The sequence below is a fragment of the Arvicola amphibius genome, chromosome 1 (genome assembly GCF_903992535.2).
Source record: "Arvicola amphibius chromosome 1, mArvAmp1.2, whole genome shotgun sequence".
Lineage (NCBI taxonomy): Eukaryota > Metazoa > Chordata > Mammalia > Rodentia > Cricetidae > Arvicola > Arvicola amphibius.
In genome coordinates this window covers 123,019,120-123,033,076 of record NC_052047.1, presented here as the reverse complement: position 1 = coordinate 123,033,076, position 13,957 = coordinate 123,019,120, and the positions used below count along the sequence as shown (strand labels likewise).

At 48.8% G+C, this 13,957-nt stretch overlaps 1 protein-coding gene across 4 annotated transcripts in view; it reads right to left on the bottom strand.

The window, feature by feature from the left end:
* The window catches only part of Eef2k (eukaryotic elongation factor 2 kinase), a 59,992-nt gene that overhangs the window by 10,411 nt on the left and 35,624 nt on the right, over nucleotides 1–13,957 (bottom strand). For all 4 annotated transcript variants that reach the window (XM_038337784.2, XM_038337780.2, XM_038337799.2 and 1 more), the window contains 9 exons: nucleotides 12,211–12,248; nucleotides 11,666–11,837; nucleotides 7,606–7,755; nucleotides 6,695–6,827; nucleotides 6,368–6,495; nucleotides 5,666–5,867; nucleotides 3,496–3,563; nucleotides 2,388–2,465; nucleotides 1,249–1,311 (listed from right to left, as the gene is read on the bottom strand). In XM_038337784.2, the coding sequence (XP_038193712.1) occupies nucleotides 1,249–1,311; nucleotides 2,388–2,465; nucleotides 3,496–3,563; nucleotides 5,666–5,867; nucleotides 6,368–6,495; nucleotides 6,695–6,827; nucleotides 7,606–7,755; nucleotides 11,666–11,837; nucleotides 12,211–12,248 (1,032 nt within the window). The remainder of the gene's footprint in view (nucleotides 1–1,248; nucleotides 1,312–2,387; nucleotides 2,466–3,495; nucleotides 3,564–5,665; nucleotides 5,868–6,367; nucleotides 6,496–6,694; nucleotides 6,828–7,605; nucleotides 7,756–11,665; nucleotides 11,838–12,210; nucleotides 12,249–13,957) is intronic.

Here is a 13,957-nt window from a genome sequence, read left to right as displayed (position 1 = left end):
AAAAGTATCCCCTCATTTTTTTCTTTTAATCTAAACTGTGAGACCGGGATGCTGGCTTAGTGGTTAAAACATTTGCCATACAAGCTTGAGGAGTGAAGTTCCTATCCCCAGAAGCCTGATAGGAGTGGCAGACAACCCATAATTCCAGCCCTAGAAGGCAGAGGCGTGATCCTCGGAGCAAGCTGAGCAGTAAAATGAGCCAGATCAGTGTGGCTCTGGGTTTGATTTGTGACTCTGCCTTGAAGACTATACTAAGACTTAGTATATACCTTGTATACTAAGGTATAAGAATAAAGGATAATCCCAATATCAACCTTGGGTTCAACGTGCATGGCCAAACATGTGTACCCACACTCATGCATGCACGCACATAGGGAAAAAAATGGAGAAATATTCTGAAATTCAAAGTATTTCTGAGCCCAAGCATTTCGAATAAGGAACACACCCTGGAGTAGCCAGGTAAGTGGGAAAAGTTGCCCAAGACTCCAGTTTTCTCATATAAAAGAGGTGATGAACAACTTAGCAAATGTCTCACTGGGTGGTGGCAAGGAGAAAGTGGCAGATACTGTGACCTTCTGGTCAGACTCTTTAACATGAGGCTGTCCTGGTGACCTTTATCCAGGACCATCTCTTTCCCCTTCCCCAGGAGTCTCTTGGCACCCTGCTCAGGACATGACCTCCAACTTGCCCTTCGCAAAATGGACATGCACAAGGTGGAGGGGTGGGCAGTGTGCCAGGAGGAGGGCAGAACACAAGAGCCAAAGGGGCAGGCCTGTTCCTATGGGCGCATACCCGTCCATAGCTGCCCGCCTATTCCCATAGGCACATATCCATCCATAGCTGCCCTCCTGTTCCCATGAGCACATACCCGTCCATAGCTGTCCTCCTGTTCCTATGGGCACATACCCGTCCATAGCTGCCCTCCTGTTCCTATGGGCACATACCCGTCCATAGCTGCCCGCCTGTTCCCATGAGTACATACCCGTCCATAGATGCCCGCCTGTTCCTATGGACGCATACCCGTCCATAGATGCCCGCCTATTCCCATGGGCACATACCCATCCATAGATGCCCGCCTATTCCCACGGGCACATACCCGTCCATAGCTGCCCTCCTGTTCCTATGGGCACATACCCGTCCATAGCTGCCCTCCTGTTCCCATGGGCACATACCCGTCCATAGCTGCCCTCCTGTTCCCATGGGCACATACCCATCCATAGCTGCCCTCCTGTTCCTATGGGCACATACCCGTCCATAGCTGCCCAGGCTGTCCTCATCAGATTCAGGCATGCGGTTGCCATTGGAGTGGCCCTGCGAGGGAACAGAAAATGAATAAATATTGTAAGAGGAAGACTTTCCTTCCAGAAACCAATTCCTGGGGAGAGGACCAGGTCTCCGGGGTCTCCCCAGGTGAAGCTGGAACCATCGTCTGCAGAGTTGATGAGTTCACAGTCACACAGAGACCTGTGTGAACAGACTGGACTGACCCCAGGGTACCAGAGTTGGCATGAGGCCACTGGAGAAATGGTGGCTAGTTCTTCCTTTGGCCTAGCTTCCTCCTTTATGCTTCATGTTCATAATTATACAGCTGAGACCAGGGCCTTCCGTGCAACAGGCCTTACTGTGCTGGTTCTATTTCTGTGCACGGGGAAGCTTCTGAAGGGCTGAGAGTATGGAAGCCACCTCCACCCAGAGAGTGCTGGGAGGGAGACTGAGGAAGCAGGTTTGAGACCCTCCCAGGGATGCCAGGGTTGTACCCTGAACCCTCCCAGCTACATCAGTGAAGCCCATTATCCAGCATCCTCCTGCTCGGCAGCCAAACGTTCCAGCTTCAAAGGTTTCCCTGCCATTTTCTTGTCTTTGTTCTATGGTTGTTATTAAAAAAAAAAAATATATTTATTTATTATGTGTACAATATTCTTTCTGTGTGCACACCTGCAGGCCAGAAGAGGGCACCAGACCCCATTACAGATGGTTGTGAGCCACCATGTGGTTGCTGGGAATTGAACTCAGGACCTTTGGAAGAGCAGGCAATGCTTTTAACCACTGAGCCATCTCTCCAGTCCCTGGTTGTTATTATTTTAGAGACAGTGTATCCTTAGCCCAGGCTGGCCCTGAACAAAACCCTCTCAAGTGTGTCACCACACCCAGCCTGCTTGTTATGTTTAACCTTTCAGCCAATCCTCTCTCTTCCCCTTCCTCCCCTTCCACGTCCCTGTCTGCTCCACCGTCTCTCCTGCATTGGCCGCTGTCTGAAGTCTAGTTTGCTGTTTTAATCTTACTTGTTCTCAGGACCAGTTCTTATTTGCCTGTTAGCTTTCTATCCCAATGGATAACAGATGAAGGAACAAAGGTCTCCAGTCTTAGGGTCTAGGGGGGGTGCTCACGTGTTCTCGGGGCTCAGGATCATCCAGATCACTTCGCTTCTCACTTGGGTATCCGCTGTCCCCACTGTTCTCGGAGTCCTGGAGAGAGAGGACAAAAGTTCTAGTGGTACCTGGTGGTGGCGACATCTGGACATCCTAGCCATCTGTTCGCTCCTTTGGTTCATCACCTCACTCAACAGTCTTCCTGCCTCCTGCTGGTCGAGAGACCAGGAAGCAGTACAAAGTAGTGGCAAAGAACTTAGAACGTAGGCCCTGGAACCGGATGCCTGGACACAGCCCCTGGCTTTGATACTCATCAGCCAAGACCTGGGCAACTGCTCAACTTATCTGAGCTTTGGTTTTCTTGGCTATGGGATCCATTCTGGTACCGAAAGAACTGTTATAATTTGGTACAAAATGCGCCCTCAAAGGGTCCCAGTTAGTTGTACTTTTGAGAGGTGAGTGTATCATGAGAGTGGTAACTGCATCCATGGGGTAACCCAGCAATGAGTTCACAGATGACCGGGTTATCAGGACGTGGGGCCTGGCTGGAGGAAGCAGGTTACTGGAGCACAATCTTTGAATACATTTTACCCCCAGACCCTCTGGTCTCCTTGCTGCCCCGTGAGGCAAGCAATTATGTTCTGCATCATCACAGATTACTAAAGAAGCCAAATAACACAGGGCTGAAACCTAGGAAACAGTGAGTGTAATAAGTCTTTCCTCATGTATTTAGATAGTCTGCTTTTGTTTTGAGATGAGGCCTCATGTAGCCCAGGCTAGCCTCACACTCACTATATCCCCAGGGATGATCTTGATCCTCTTGCATCCACAAGTGTTAGGATTACAGGTGTGCACTGCTATACCAGGTTTCTGTGGTTCTGGGAATTGAACTCAGGGTCTATCTCGTACACCTTGATAGTCAAATGAGAAATTAAAGCTCTTTAAAATACCATCTGGCAAAGATGATGATTCCAAACAGCAGCCCAAAATGAACTTGAACCCGTGGGACAATCTGAGAGATGCTCCATGCATACCTGGGCTGGGCTGTCTGCCTCCCTCAACCTAACACCCTCTTTCACACCACCCTGGGGGATGGCAGCCGGCAACCTCCCTCCTTTCCACTCACCCGGTGATTGTCCATGTGGTCATGGTCTCTCGGGCCCATGTTATCAAGATCACCAAACACTGGCCAATCTGAGCAGGGACAAGCAAAGGTGATGTAGGACATACCCAAGAGCCGCACATAGCCTGCCTACAGCACACGGAACCCACACCAAACCTCACCCTGCAGCCCAACTCCTGGCAATCCTGCTGCCTCAGGCTCCCAAGAGCCAGGGTTACAGTTGGGTACCATCATGCCCAGCATTTTACTTTTAAATGTATATATTCACCACTAAATAATATATATTTAATACTTACTATAAATTATTAATTAAATATTTATTTATTTTGAGATAGGCTTTGACTATAAAGCCTTGGCTGTCCTGGAACTAGCTCTGTAGACCAGGCTGGCCTTAAACTCAGAGAGATCCGTCTGCCTCTGCCTCCCGAGTGCTGGGATTAAAGGTGTGCTACCTGGTTACTTTTAGTTCTTAAAGAGAAGCACCACACGGGAAAGAGATACTGTCACCCTGAAGAGCTACACTTGTTTCTCAATTCTTTTCAAGTCCGCCACTTGATGTCATGGATGTGTGTCTATCACAAACATAGCTAGCAGTACATGTAATTAACGTGCTGAGTAGCTCTGAAGACAGTGCAGATATGACGGAAGAGAAGCCACCTGTCCATGGGGGGCCTAAAGTGGGGGTCGCGATATGGCTTTCAAGCCAGCTGTCTCCTGGCAGTCCTCTCCTAAGCAAGCTGCAGCCTGACCCATCTGGCCGACCTTTTTGTTGCTACTGTTTCAGATAGGATCACATTATGTAGTCCTGGCTGCTGTGGAAGTCACTCTGTAGAGCAGGCTGGTCTTGAACTCACAGAGATCCACCTGCTTCAGTCTCCCGAGCACTGGAATAAACAGGTGGCCTCCACACTCAGCAGCCTGACCAGTTTTATTGAATCTGTAACAGTGTGGGCTGGGGAGATCTCAGTGGTAGAGAGAGAATAAGCTAAGCAAGAATGAAACCTGTGTTCAACCCCCAGCATATATCCACATCAACACAGTTCATAAAAACGGCTTTCACATTTTTAAATACCTTTTAATATTTTTAAAAAGTATTTTATGGTTTTCTGGGTGGTAGTGGCACACACCTTTAATCCCAGCACTCAGGAGGCAGAGGCAAGTGATCTCTGTGAGTTCGAGGCCAGCCTGCTCTACAGAATGAGTCCCAGGACAGGCTCCAAAGGTACACAAAGAAACCCTCTTTCAAAATCAAAAAGTCATTTTGTGGCCCAGTGCCTCTATACAGTGAGCTATCTGCCCGCCTCGGCTGTGCTCTTTTGACTTATTGCTATGATATTGACAGGTTTCTTCATGCTGAGTGATCCCCAGATTCCACCAAGATGGGCCAGTAGTTTTTATTTGCTAGTACTTTTTTTTTTAAAGATTGTCTTATGGGAGGTGTAGTTGTTTTGTTTTAGTTTTTGAGAGAGAGAGAGAGAGAGAGAGAGAGAGGAGAGGAGAGAGAGAGAGAGAGAGAGAGAGAGAGACTAACTAGGTAGCCCTGGCCGGCCTGGAACTTGCTACATAAATCAGGCTGGCCTCCAGTTCCGCGCTCTCCCTGCCTCTGCCATGGAGCATCACAGCTTATTCACGGTTTGCGCACTGTGACTGTAAGGACGCTGAGATGGGATGTTCTCTTCTGTGTTCTGTCAGATGCCAGCTTTGCTAGCTTCACAGCTTTGCTAGCTTCACAGACCACACCGAGGTGGGCTGTCTCGTTTTCTACCACAGAGGCTATTTTCTTTTTTTCTTTTCTTTTTTTTAAAAATATTTATTATGGGTGCAATATTCTGTTTGCATATATACCTGTAGGCCAGAAGAGGGCACCAGACTCCATTGCAGATGGTTGTGAGCCACCATGTGGTTGCTGGGAATCGAACTCGGGTCCTTTGGAAGAGCATGCAATGCTCTTAACCACTGAGCCATCTCTCCAGCCCCCTCACAGAGGCTATTTTCATATTCTGGATGGCTGCATCTTGGAAGCCTGTCCTATGAATTCACCAGGAACGCCACCTGGGCTAAACGTTCTTATTTTCTACCATGAAGGAAACTGGTTTAGCTCTGCTCTACCTGATGCCTTCCCCACCCCCCTCACCCCTCCACCCCCCCTGTGATCTCTATATCCAGGACTTACGGAGGGGGTCCAGTTTCTGGCTGTGTGGTGTGGCTGAAGACGGGGAGGAAGGCAGAGAGTCAAAAGTCACATCGCTCATGTTCTCATCCCCGGAGTTCTCTGAAAGGCGAAGGAGCAAGGGAGGCCGGCTGCCAGAGAATGTCCTTATGCGGGGACTCCCACACTTCTCCTCTGTCCCCCTCAGGATGGTCTTGGCTGATTGCTGGTGACATTAATGGGAATAGTCACGTCACGCAAGCACTCTATAGGGAATGGAGGGTTCCTGTGAACCCTGAAACCTTTTCATCCATGGCTTTCATACATGCCCAAGACTGAATCTTATTGAAAAATCAGTTCAGGATTAACCCTATGGTACATGGATGGAGCTCAAAGGGACTATTAGTCTAAAGTATTTTCTAAAGTTCTGGCCATGTTTGAACTGGAAGTATACCCCAATGTACACCCAGAGGCCAAAATTTGTTTTTGACAATAGTTTCCTGAAGAGTGAGCTGGCTGGTCCCACTGTCCACACTTGGCAGGCCCAGAGGCCTGTTCATGTACATGGGCACACATGATTCCTGTCAGTTCTATTTCTCTCCGTTTTCTTCACTCTGGTCACAAATAGGCCAAAGCCAAGCAAACGCCATCCCACAGGAAGCAGAGCCTGCCTTCTTGGTGGCAGAACGGCTGGCCTGTTGGACTGAATCGCCGCTGGGTACTCACCAACAGCTTGGTGCTCTGATTTACCACAGCCTGTTCCCGCGGTGAGAGGTCAAAGGGTGCAAGGCCCATGCTCTTGCAAATCCGGTTGCAGGCATGAGAATAGAAAAAGAGAGCCATTCCCCGGACACCTGCAGGAAGAACAAGGGTGTCTGGGGTCTTATTTCTGCCTAGTGACGAAGGACAGTGAGGACCACTGGAGGGGTGGTAGGTCAGACAAACCAAGTTCCCGCCCCATCTCCTCATGGAAGGCCCAACAGTGTCTCAGTGTGTTCCCTCGGATGGAGAAAGAACTAAGATTTCAGGGGAGCATGGTCTCTCCCCACTTACCGAGATTGCCATCTCCAAAGTCGGTGCCTTTCTCAGTGTGGATCTGTGGATCAGTGTAAAGGTCTCCCACACCCTGGATGTCCACCACAATCAGCTGATGACCAGAACGCTCGAATGTGAAGTGGCTGAAGGCCTGTGTCGGGGCAGGAAGAGAAGAAGTTGTAGCAGACCAGATTGTGGACTAGGCAGATGCTGGCCTGATGCCGGGCGGGAGGCTGTAAGACTCGGGTCGCCCTGGTAAAGGCAGTCTCTTCAAGCAGAGTTTTGTAGAGTAAAAGACAAAAGAAGGGTATGCTCAACTCCGTAAAGACCTTAGGGTTACAGCTTTATTGCCATCTTAGGGCTGCTGAAAGAAAGCAGCAAAGGGTGGCAGGTGTATTGTTTTAAAAAAAAAAAAAAACATGGGAGATGACTTTGTGGTTAAACCATTGGCTATGCAAATGTGAGAACCAGAACTTGGGTTCCACAGAACTCATGTAAATGTTGGGTGCAGATGTAGGTCTGCTCCTAAGTCCAGTTTTAGAAGGTGGAGATGGGATTCCCAGAGCAAGCTGGCTAGAAAGACTAGCCTTATCAGTGAGCCTTGGGTTTGAATAAGAGACTATGAGTAAGGCAGAAGAGTGATCAAGGATGATCCCCATCATCATATAGGGACACACATGGGTGCACACACACACAGGTACACACACACACTTGCACATTGCAGACATGAAAACACATGGAAAGGGGTGGACTGGGAATACTGTTGTGTGGTGGGACAGGTGCCTAGCATGTTGGAGCCCTAGGTTCACACATGTTCCAAGGGATATGAGGATGTAAGACTCCACCCACAGGAATCTCCCTGTCTAGGGTTGAGCCTTCCCAAGTGGATGGAGGACGAAAATGTGAGCAGAGCAAGCTCAGGATCTCACCTGTGGTGTTAGTCGGATGTTGTCATCACGGACAAAGCCTGAGTTGGAATTATACTTGATGTACTTGCCCTCAATGTAGTGCTCCAGGTGGAAGAGGGGCTGGCCTTGTCTGTCCTTTAGCTCAATGATGCACATCTGCATGATATCCACCTGGTGGAAGAGCAGGGAGCATGGTCAAGAGGAAGGGCTGGGCTGGGAGCACACTGCTCTCAGGGAAAAGACCTGGGTCTCACCATCCAGTAGAACTGCTAACTGAACCTGGAATTCACTCTCCTCCTTTCCTTTAAATGTGAAAATCCCCATCTCGGGATTTTAGCAGGATACACAAGCAGGATCACAAAGGGAATCACACTGATTGGACTCTCTTGCAGCTAGGTGTGATCATGTGACCATACCTAGCCAATGGGAAATAACCACCAGCAATGCCCTTACTGCAGCCTGCCCTGTGAGGTGGACAGCTTGGGAACCATAACTGGAACCATGGTCATTGTGATCCTAGGAGATGAGAAAGGTACAGGACAGAAGGAACCAGGTCTTTGGATGCCTTCAAAGACATAGATTATCAGCCGGCTCAGAGCCATCTTTATATAAATCAGAAAGGGACCATTCATTTTATGTCTGTGTAAACTTATGGATCTCTTTGCTAGCAACTCAGACTGGGCTTGGCACTAATATTGTAACTCGGACTGGGCCTGGCACTAATACTGTAACTCAGACTGGGCCTGGCACTAATATGGTAAGTTTGAGCAAGTTATTTTATGTCACTGTGTTTTAGTTTTCTTGATGCGGATAGAAGGATGTTGGACTCGGCACCAAGATGAAATTTATTGGTACACAAAGGAGTCGTTGTTCATGCTATTATTAAGTTGTGGTTAGACATGTGTTCTAAACTGGTGATGTTGCCAAGCCTTTAGGAAGTGAAGTCCCACCAAAGGAAGTGAGTCACTGAGGCAGCCCTTGGGGTTTTATAGCCTGGTCTACTATCTGTCTGCTTGACCATCTGCCTCATGTTCCTACTGACAGGCCTTTCCTACCAACTGTGAACAAAAATTAACCCTTTTCCTTAAGTTTAGCCCCAACAAGAAAAGTAGTTTTTTCTCTGCAATGGGGAATTACAAGAAATGCTACCATTTTTTTAATTTTTTTTTTTTTTTTTTTTTTTGGTTTTTCGAGACAGGGTTTCTCTGTGACTTTGGAGCCTGTCCTGGAACTAGCTCTTGTAGGCCAGGCTGGTCTCGAACTCACAGAGATCCACCTGCCTCTGCCTCCCGAGTGCTGGGATTAAAGGCGTGCGCCACCACAGCCCGGCTTTTTAATTTCTTAAAAATTAATTTATTTTGGTTGGGGGATTTTGAGATAGGGTCTTACTATGTAGTTCTGGCTGTCCCGGAACTATGTAGACCAGGTTGGCCTCAAACTTACAGAGATCTGCCTGCCTCTGTCTCCTGAGTGCTGGGATTAAAGGTGTGCATTACTATGCCTGGCTAGATTTTTATAGCGTATGTTGGCATGTAATACACAGGTCTAATACAGGTCCTATGTATGGCATGTTATACATAGGTGCTAACATAGGCCCTATGTATGTATGACATGTTATACTCAGGTGCTAATATAAATACTATGTATGGTTTCTAAACTGCAGTAACAGACCTGTGGCTTTTAACTCCTGAGGGTTCTGCATCGCACCTGTCTCTCTCAATACGACCCAAAACATGGAAAGAACTAGGTTTGAACTTCAAAAGCAATGACCCTTTAGGGAAGAGGGTCACCAGACAGGCAGGCAGCAACTGCAGAAGCAACCTGAGCCCAGAGTTGACTGCTGAGACCTTTAGCAAAGGCAGCTGCAGTTCTGAGAACGAAGCTGGGGGGAGGGGAGAAGAGCAGACAGTCCCAGGAAGGGTCCTGTCTCTATGCAGACAGTGTGGCTGGCAGGGCTAGCTGGAGGGCTTGCTGGGTCAGGGGCAGTGCACAGTTGAGCGGGCCACCAACACCTGCTCAGATAACCATATTCATTTGCTGTCTTCAATTTAGCTTTGTTATTACTTACTTGATACCCAGGAACTAGGGGACAGAAACAAGCAAGACACAAAATCCCTGGGGTGGGGGCATTAAAAGATTAACTAAGTGGATAGGTCCTTTTTAGATCACATCACTTCAAAGAAGGGAAAACAGAGCACAGAATAACATGACAAAGGTTGACTGGGTAGAAGGGAGATCTTATGTCTGACGGATGATGGCCTTGCTCTGGAGGTAATGTGTAAACTGAGCCCTGGACTGCGAGAAGAAGCTCTCCATACAAAGATTATGGAAGTGATAAAGACTTGAAGGCACAGCCGGAACAAAAGTCCTGGGACAGGAAATAAGCCAGGAAGCAAGAGAAGGGAGGCCAGACCAGAGTGAGTTAAATTGCTGAGGTTGTGAGAGCTAGAGCCTCTTTTGTTGTTTTTGAAGCTGGTCTGGAACTTGCTATATATAGACCAGGCTGGCCTAAAACTTTTACAGATTCACCTGCCTCTGCCTCCTGAGTGCTGGGATGAAAGGCGTGTACTACCACATCCAGCAGACTCTGGTCTCTTGAGTGTGCGTAACCAAGGGCCTTATGACTTACAAATCCTTTGGCGACCTGGAAGTCAGAGGCAGAGAGCCCGTTTGCTCAAATGCCCACAGATAACAAGAGGTTTTGGCTAGCACAGGACATATAATAACACAGAGGTCAAGAGGAGGCGGCAATTTGGTGGAGCACAATCAGGCCTGGAGTGGAGCACAGGCTCCACCCCTGCCTGGGTGGCCAGGCTGGCTAACCTCACTGAGCCCAGAACCCCAGGAAGCCCACATCCATCCCCACACCTGCTGCTACTGCTTGGAAGCCATCGTGTCCCCAGTCCTAGTCCATACGGCCTGGGTGGAAGGCCTTTCAATCCTGACTGCAAAGACCAGCACAGGGCTCAGGCTTCCCCATCTACATACTTCCCCACCCCCGAATACTTTGGTTCAGACATATGCACCTGATCATCAGAGCCAATGACACCTAGTTCTGACACTTTCACCAGAACTGTTAGCTGGGCAGTGGTGGCACACGCCTTTAATTCCAGCACTCAGGAGGCAGAGGCAGGTGGGATCTCTGTGAGTTTGAGGCCAGCCTGGTCTACAAAGTGAGTTCCAGGACATCCAGGGCTATTACACTGAGAAACCATATCTTGAAAAACAACAAACAAACAAACAAAAAGGAAAAGAAACAAGGTGTTGTCGTCCCATTAAGGCTGGTGAGAAATGAGCCTGTAGCTACCGGGACTAAAAGGGCCCATGGAAGAGTGGTACCGACCCAGATACTCAGGCCAGAGTAGACGATTCCTAATAACCCCAGCATGGCCAGTGCCAACCGTGCCTAGAGCTGGATCTAGCTGTCAAGTGCATGAAACAAGGACTTTCCTTTTTGGATCAAGCCAGTCTAGATGGGATTCTATCACCTGCAAACAAAACTCACAAAAGGGACATTGAGATGGCTTGGCAGATGAAGGAGCCACCAAGCTGATGACTTGAGTTCAGTCCCTGGGCCCTGCACGGCAAAGGGAGAGCACCAATTCTCCAAGGCTGTCATCTGACCTCCAGACATGTGATACGGTACGTGTGTACCAGCCACACCATAAAGATCATAACAACAGATCCCATTTATCAACAGAGATAAGAGCACTCCAATCACAGAGCTCCTGGTTTTATAGAAATAAATTCACTGCTTATAATATACACGTCAAAAAAAAAAAAAAGTGATCATTACTGGCAACTGGTAAGACGGTAAAGGGCTAGACATGGTGGTGCAAACCTTTAATCCCCAAATTCCAGAGCCTGGGGGAAGAGGAGCACACGTTCAATGCCAGAGCAAGAAAGACCCTGTCTCAAAACATCAGGGGCTTGAGGTGTGCTCCATGGCCCAGCACTTGCCTGGCATAGGCAAAGCTCTGGTTTTAGTCCCCAGTAACGCAAAGAAGAGGTGAAGACAGGACTTCAGGCTTCCCCATCGCCCTCACAGCCAGCCAGTGGTGTAAGAAGGAGGCACACGCACCTGCTTGGGGGGCTTGTGCCGATTGTACTCCTCCCCCCAGAGCTTCGCCTCCATCTGGAGCTGGACATCCTCAAAGTACACGCTCCTGTCCACCGGCTCGAGGTAGCGTTTGGCCACGTAGTTGGAGGCGCCCTTCCATTGCTGGGTGTGCAAAAAGTTGGAGAGTTTCTTCCTGGGGAGAAAGACAAGGGGGAGCCCGTCTACAACTCAGCAGGTTCACGGCAGACACAATTGTGAGATCTCAGAACAACTAGGCCCTGTCTGGCGTGGATGGCTAGATGGAGAAGGAGCAGGGTATAGGAGCTGGAGGAAAGGCAACATCCCCATTCCTCCAGCCAGAGCCAGAAGGGCTAAGGATCAACATGGTGAGTGGCCATTCCCTTTCCTTTCAGAGCCCTACAACTGGGTCAGCGTGGGGTCCAACACTGGGTGGAGAACCTGGCTACATGGAGGCATAGATCACTTGTCATGAGCCTTTAGTTGAAAATACCCTGAAGTCCTAGCTGTTAGGAGTCTTGGCAGAAGCCTCAGGCCAAGTCACTTACGTCCTGAAGCACTCCCTCATTGCTCCACGGCCGAAGGGCTGAAAGAAAGGACAGAGTCATCAGTACCCGCAACCCATGAGCCCCTCTGTTACTGCCTACCCAGCAGCAGCCGAAGGGCTGAAAGAAAGGACAGAGTCATCAGTACCCGCAACCCATGAGCCCCTCTGTTACTGCCTACCCAGCAAGGCGTCCTATACATTACCTCAATCCTAACAGCCCTAGGCTGTCCCTCCTGGGCCTCAGCACCAAAGTCAGACAGACTTTTCAGCCTGGAGACGGCTGGGATGAGGGGGACTCCATACCTCATCTCAAACCCATGGACGAGCCATTGTGGGGCCATGATGCTGGGAGGAGCAGTACACAGCAAAGGTTGGTTTTCAATCTTTGCTTCCTGGCTACCATCAGGTTAACAGGCCTCCTTTGCCACGTTCTCCTGCTGGGATGTGCTGCACCCACACAGGCCCAAAGCCACAGGGCTAACAGACCACCAACTCAAACATAGGAAACCACGAGCCAAAATAAACCTTTTCTCTTTAAGGTGATTATGAAAGTCGGGTGTGGTGACCCGTGCCTTTGATCCCAGCACTGTCTAGGCCCTGGACAAAGGCAGGAGGATCTCTGTGAGTTCAAGGCCAGCCCAGTGTACACACTGAGCTCCAGGGACAGCTAGGGCTAGATAGAAAGACTCTGTCTCAAAACAACAAAAAGATGACTGTGTAGGGAATTGTGTCACAGGTATGAAAAGCTGAATAATGCTGTCTCAAAACAGAAGGAAGGAAAAATGGCTCAGCTGCCTTGAAAGGACCCGAGTACAGCTTGCATCATCCCTGTTGGGCTCACAACCACCTGGAGCTCCAGCTCCAGGGCCCTCTTCTGGCCTCTGGGGGCTCTTACTCATTTGCACATGCACACACATGCACACTCGTACACACGTACACACACACACACACACACACACACACACACACACACACACACAAATATGAAGATAAGCCAGCAGTGGTGGCACACACCTTTAATGCCAGCACTCAGGAGGCAGAGGCAGATAGATCTCTGTAAGTTCAAGGCCAGCCTGGTCTACAAGCCTGGTTCCAGGACAGCCAAGTCTACACAGAAAAATCCTGTTTTGAAAAAAAAAAAAAAAGAACAAAACAAAAAAACTTGAAAATGAAGATAAAGAAAGAAAACAGTAAAAACAGAGAAGGGAGGAGAGAGGAGGCCACCTAAATGTTCATCAGTAATTTGCCACGTAAAGCATGAGGTCTATTCTTTCAATAAAGTATTTACATAGCAAAGGGAAAAAAATGGAAAATGTTGCAGCTGAAAGATGGCTCAGAGGTTAAGAGCACCGGCTGTTTTTCCAGAGGACCTGGGTTCAATTCCCAGCACCCACATGGCTGCTCCTAACTGTCTATAACTCTAGTTCCAAGGGACCCAAAATCCATGGCAAAACACTAATGCACATAATTTTTTTTATTATTTAAAAAAAATGGAAAATGTCAAGTAAAAGAAGCCACACTCAGATGACACAATGACAGATGAATGAAAGTCTTAGGACAGGGTCTGGGACAGCGTTGAGCTGTGGTGGGTGAGCAGTGACTGAGAGAGTCTGTGGGAACACTGGCTGTGTTCTGCTTCTCTGGGAGCTGTGCCTGTGTGCCCGCCTTGGGGACACTCATCAAGATGTATGCTTTGCTCGCTTCCTGGTGCGGGGATGGAACTCAGCATCTCCCACACGCTGAGGACT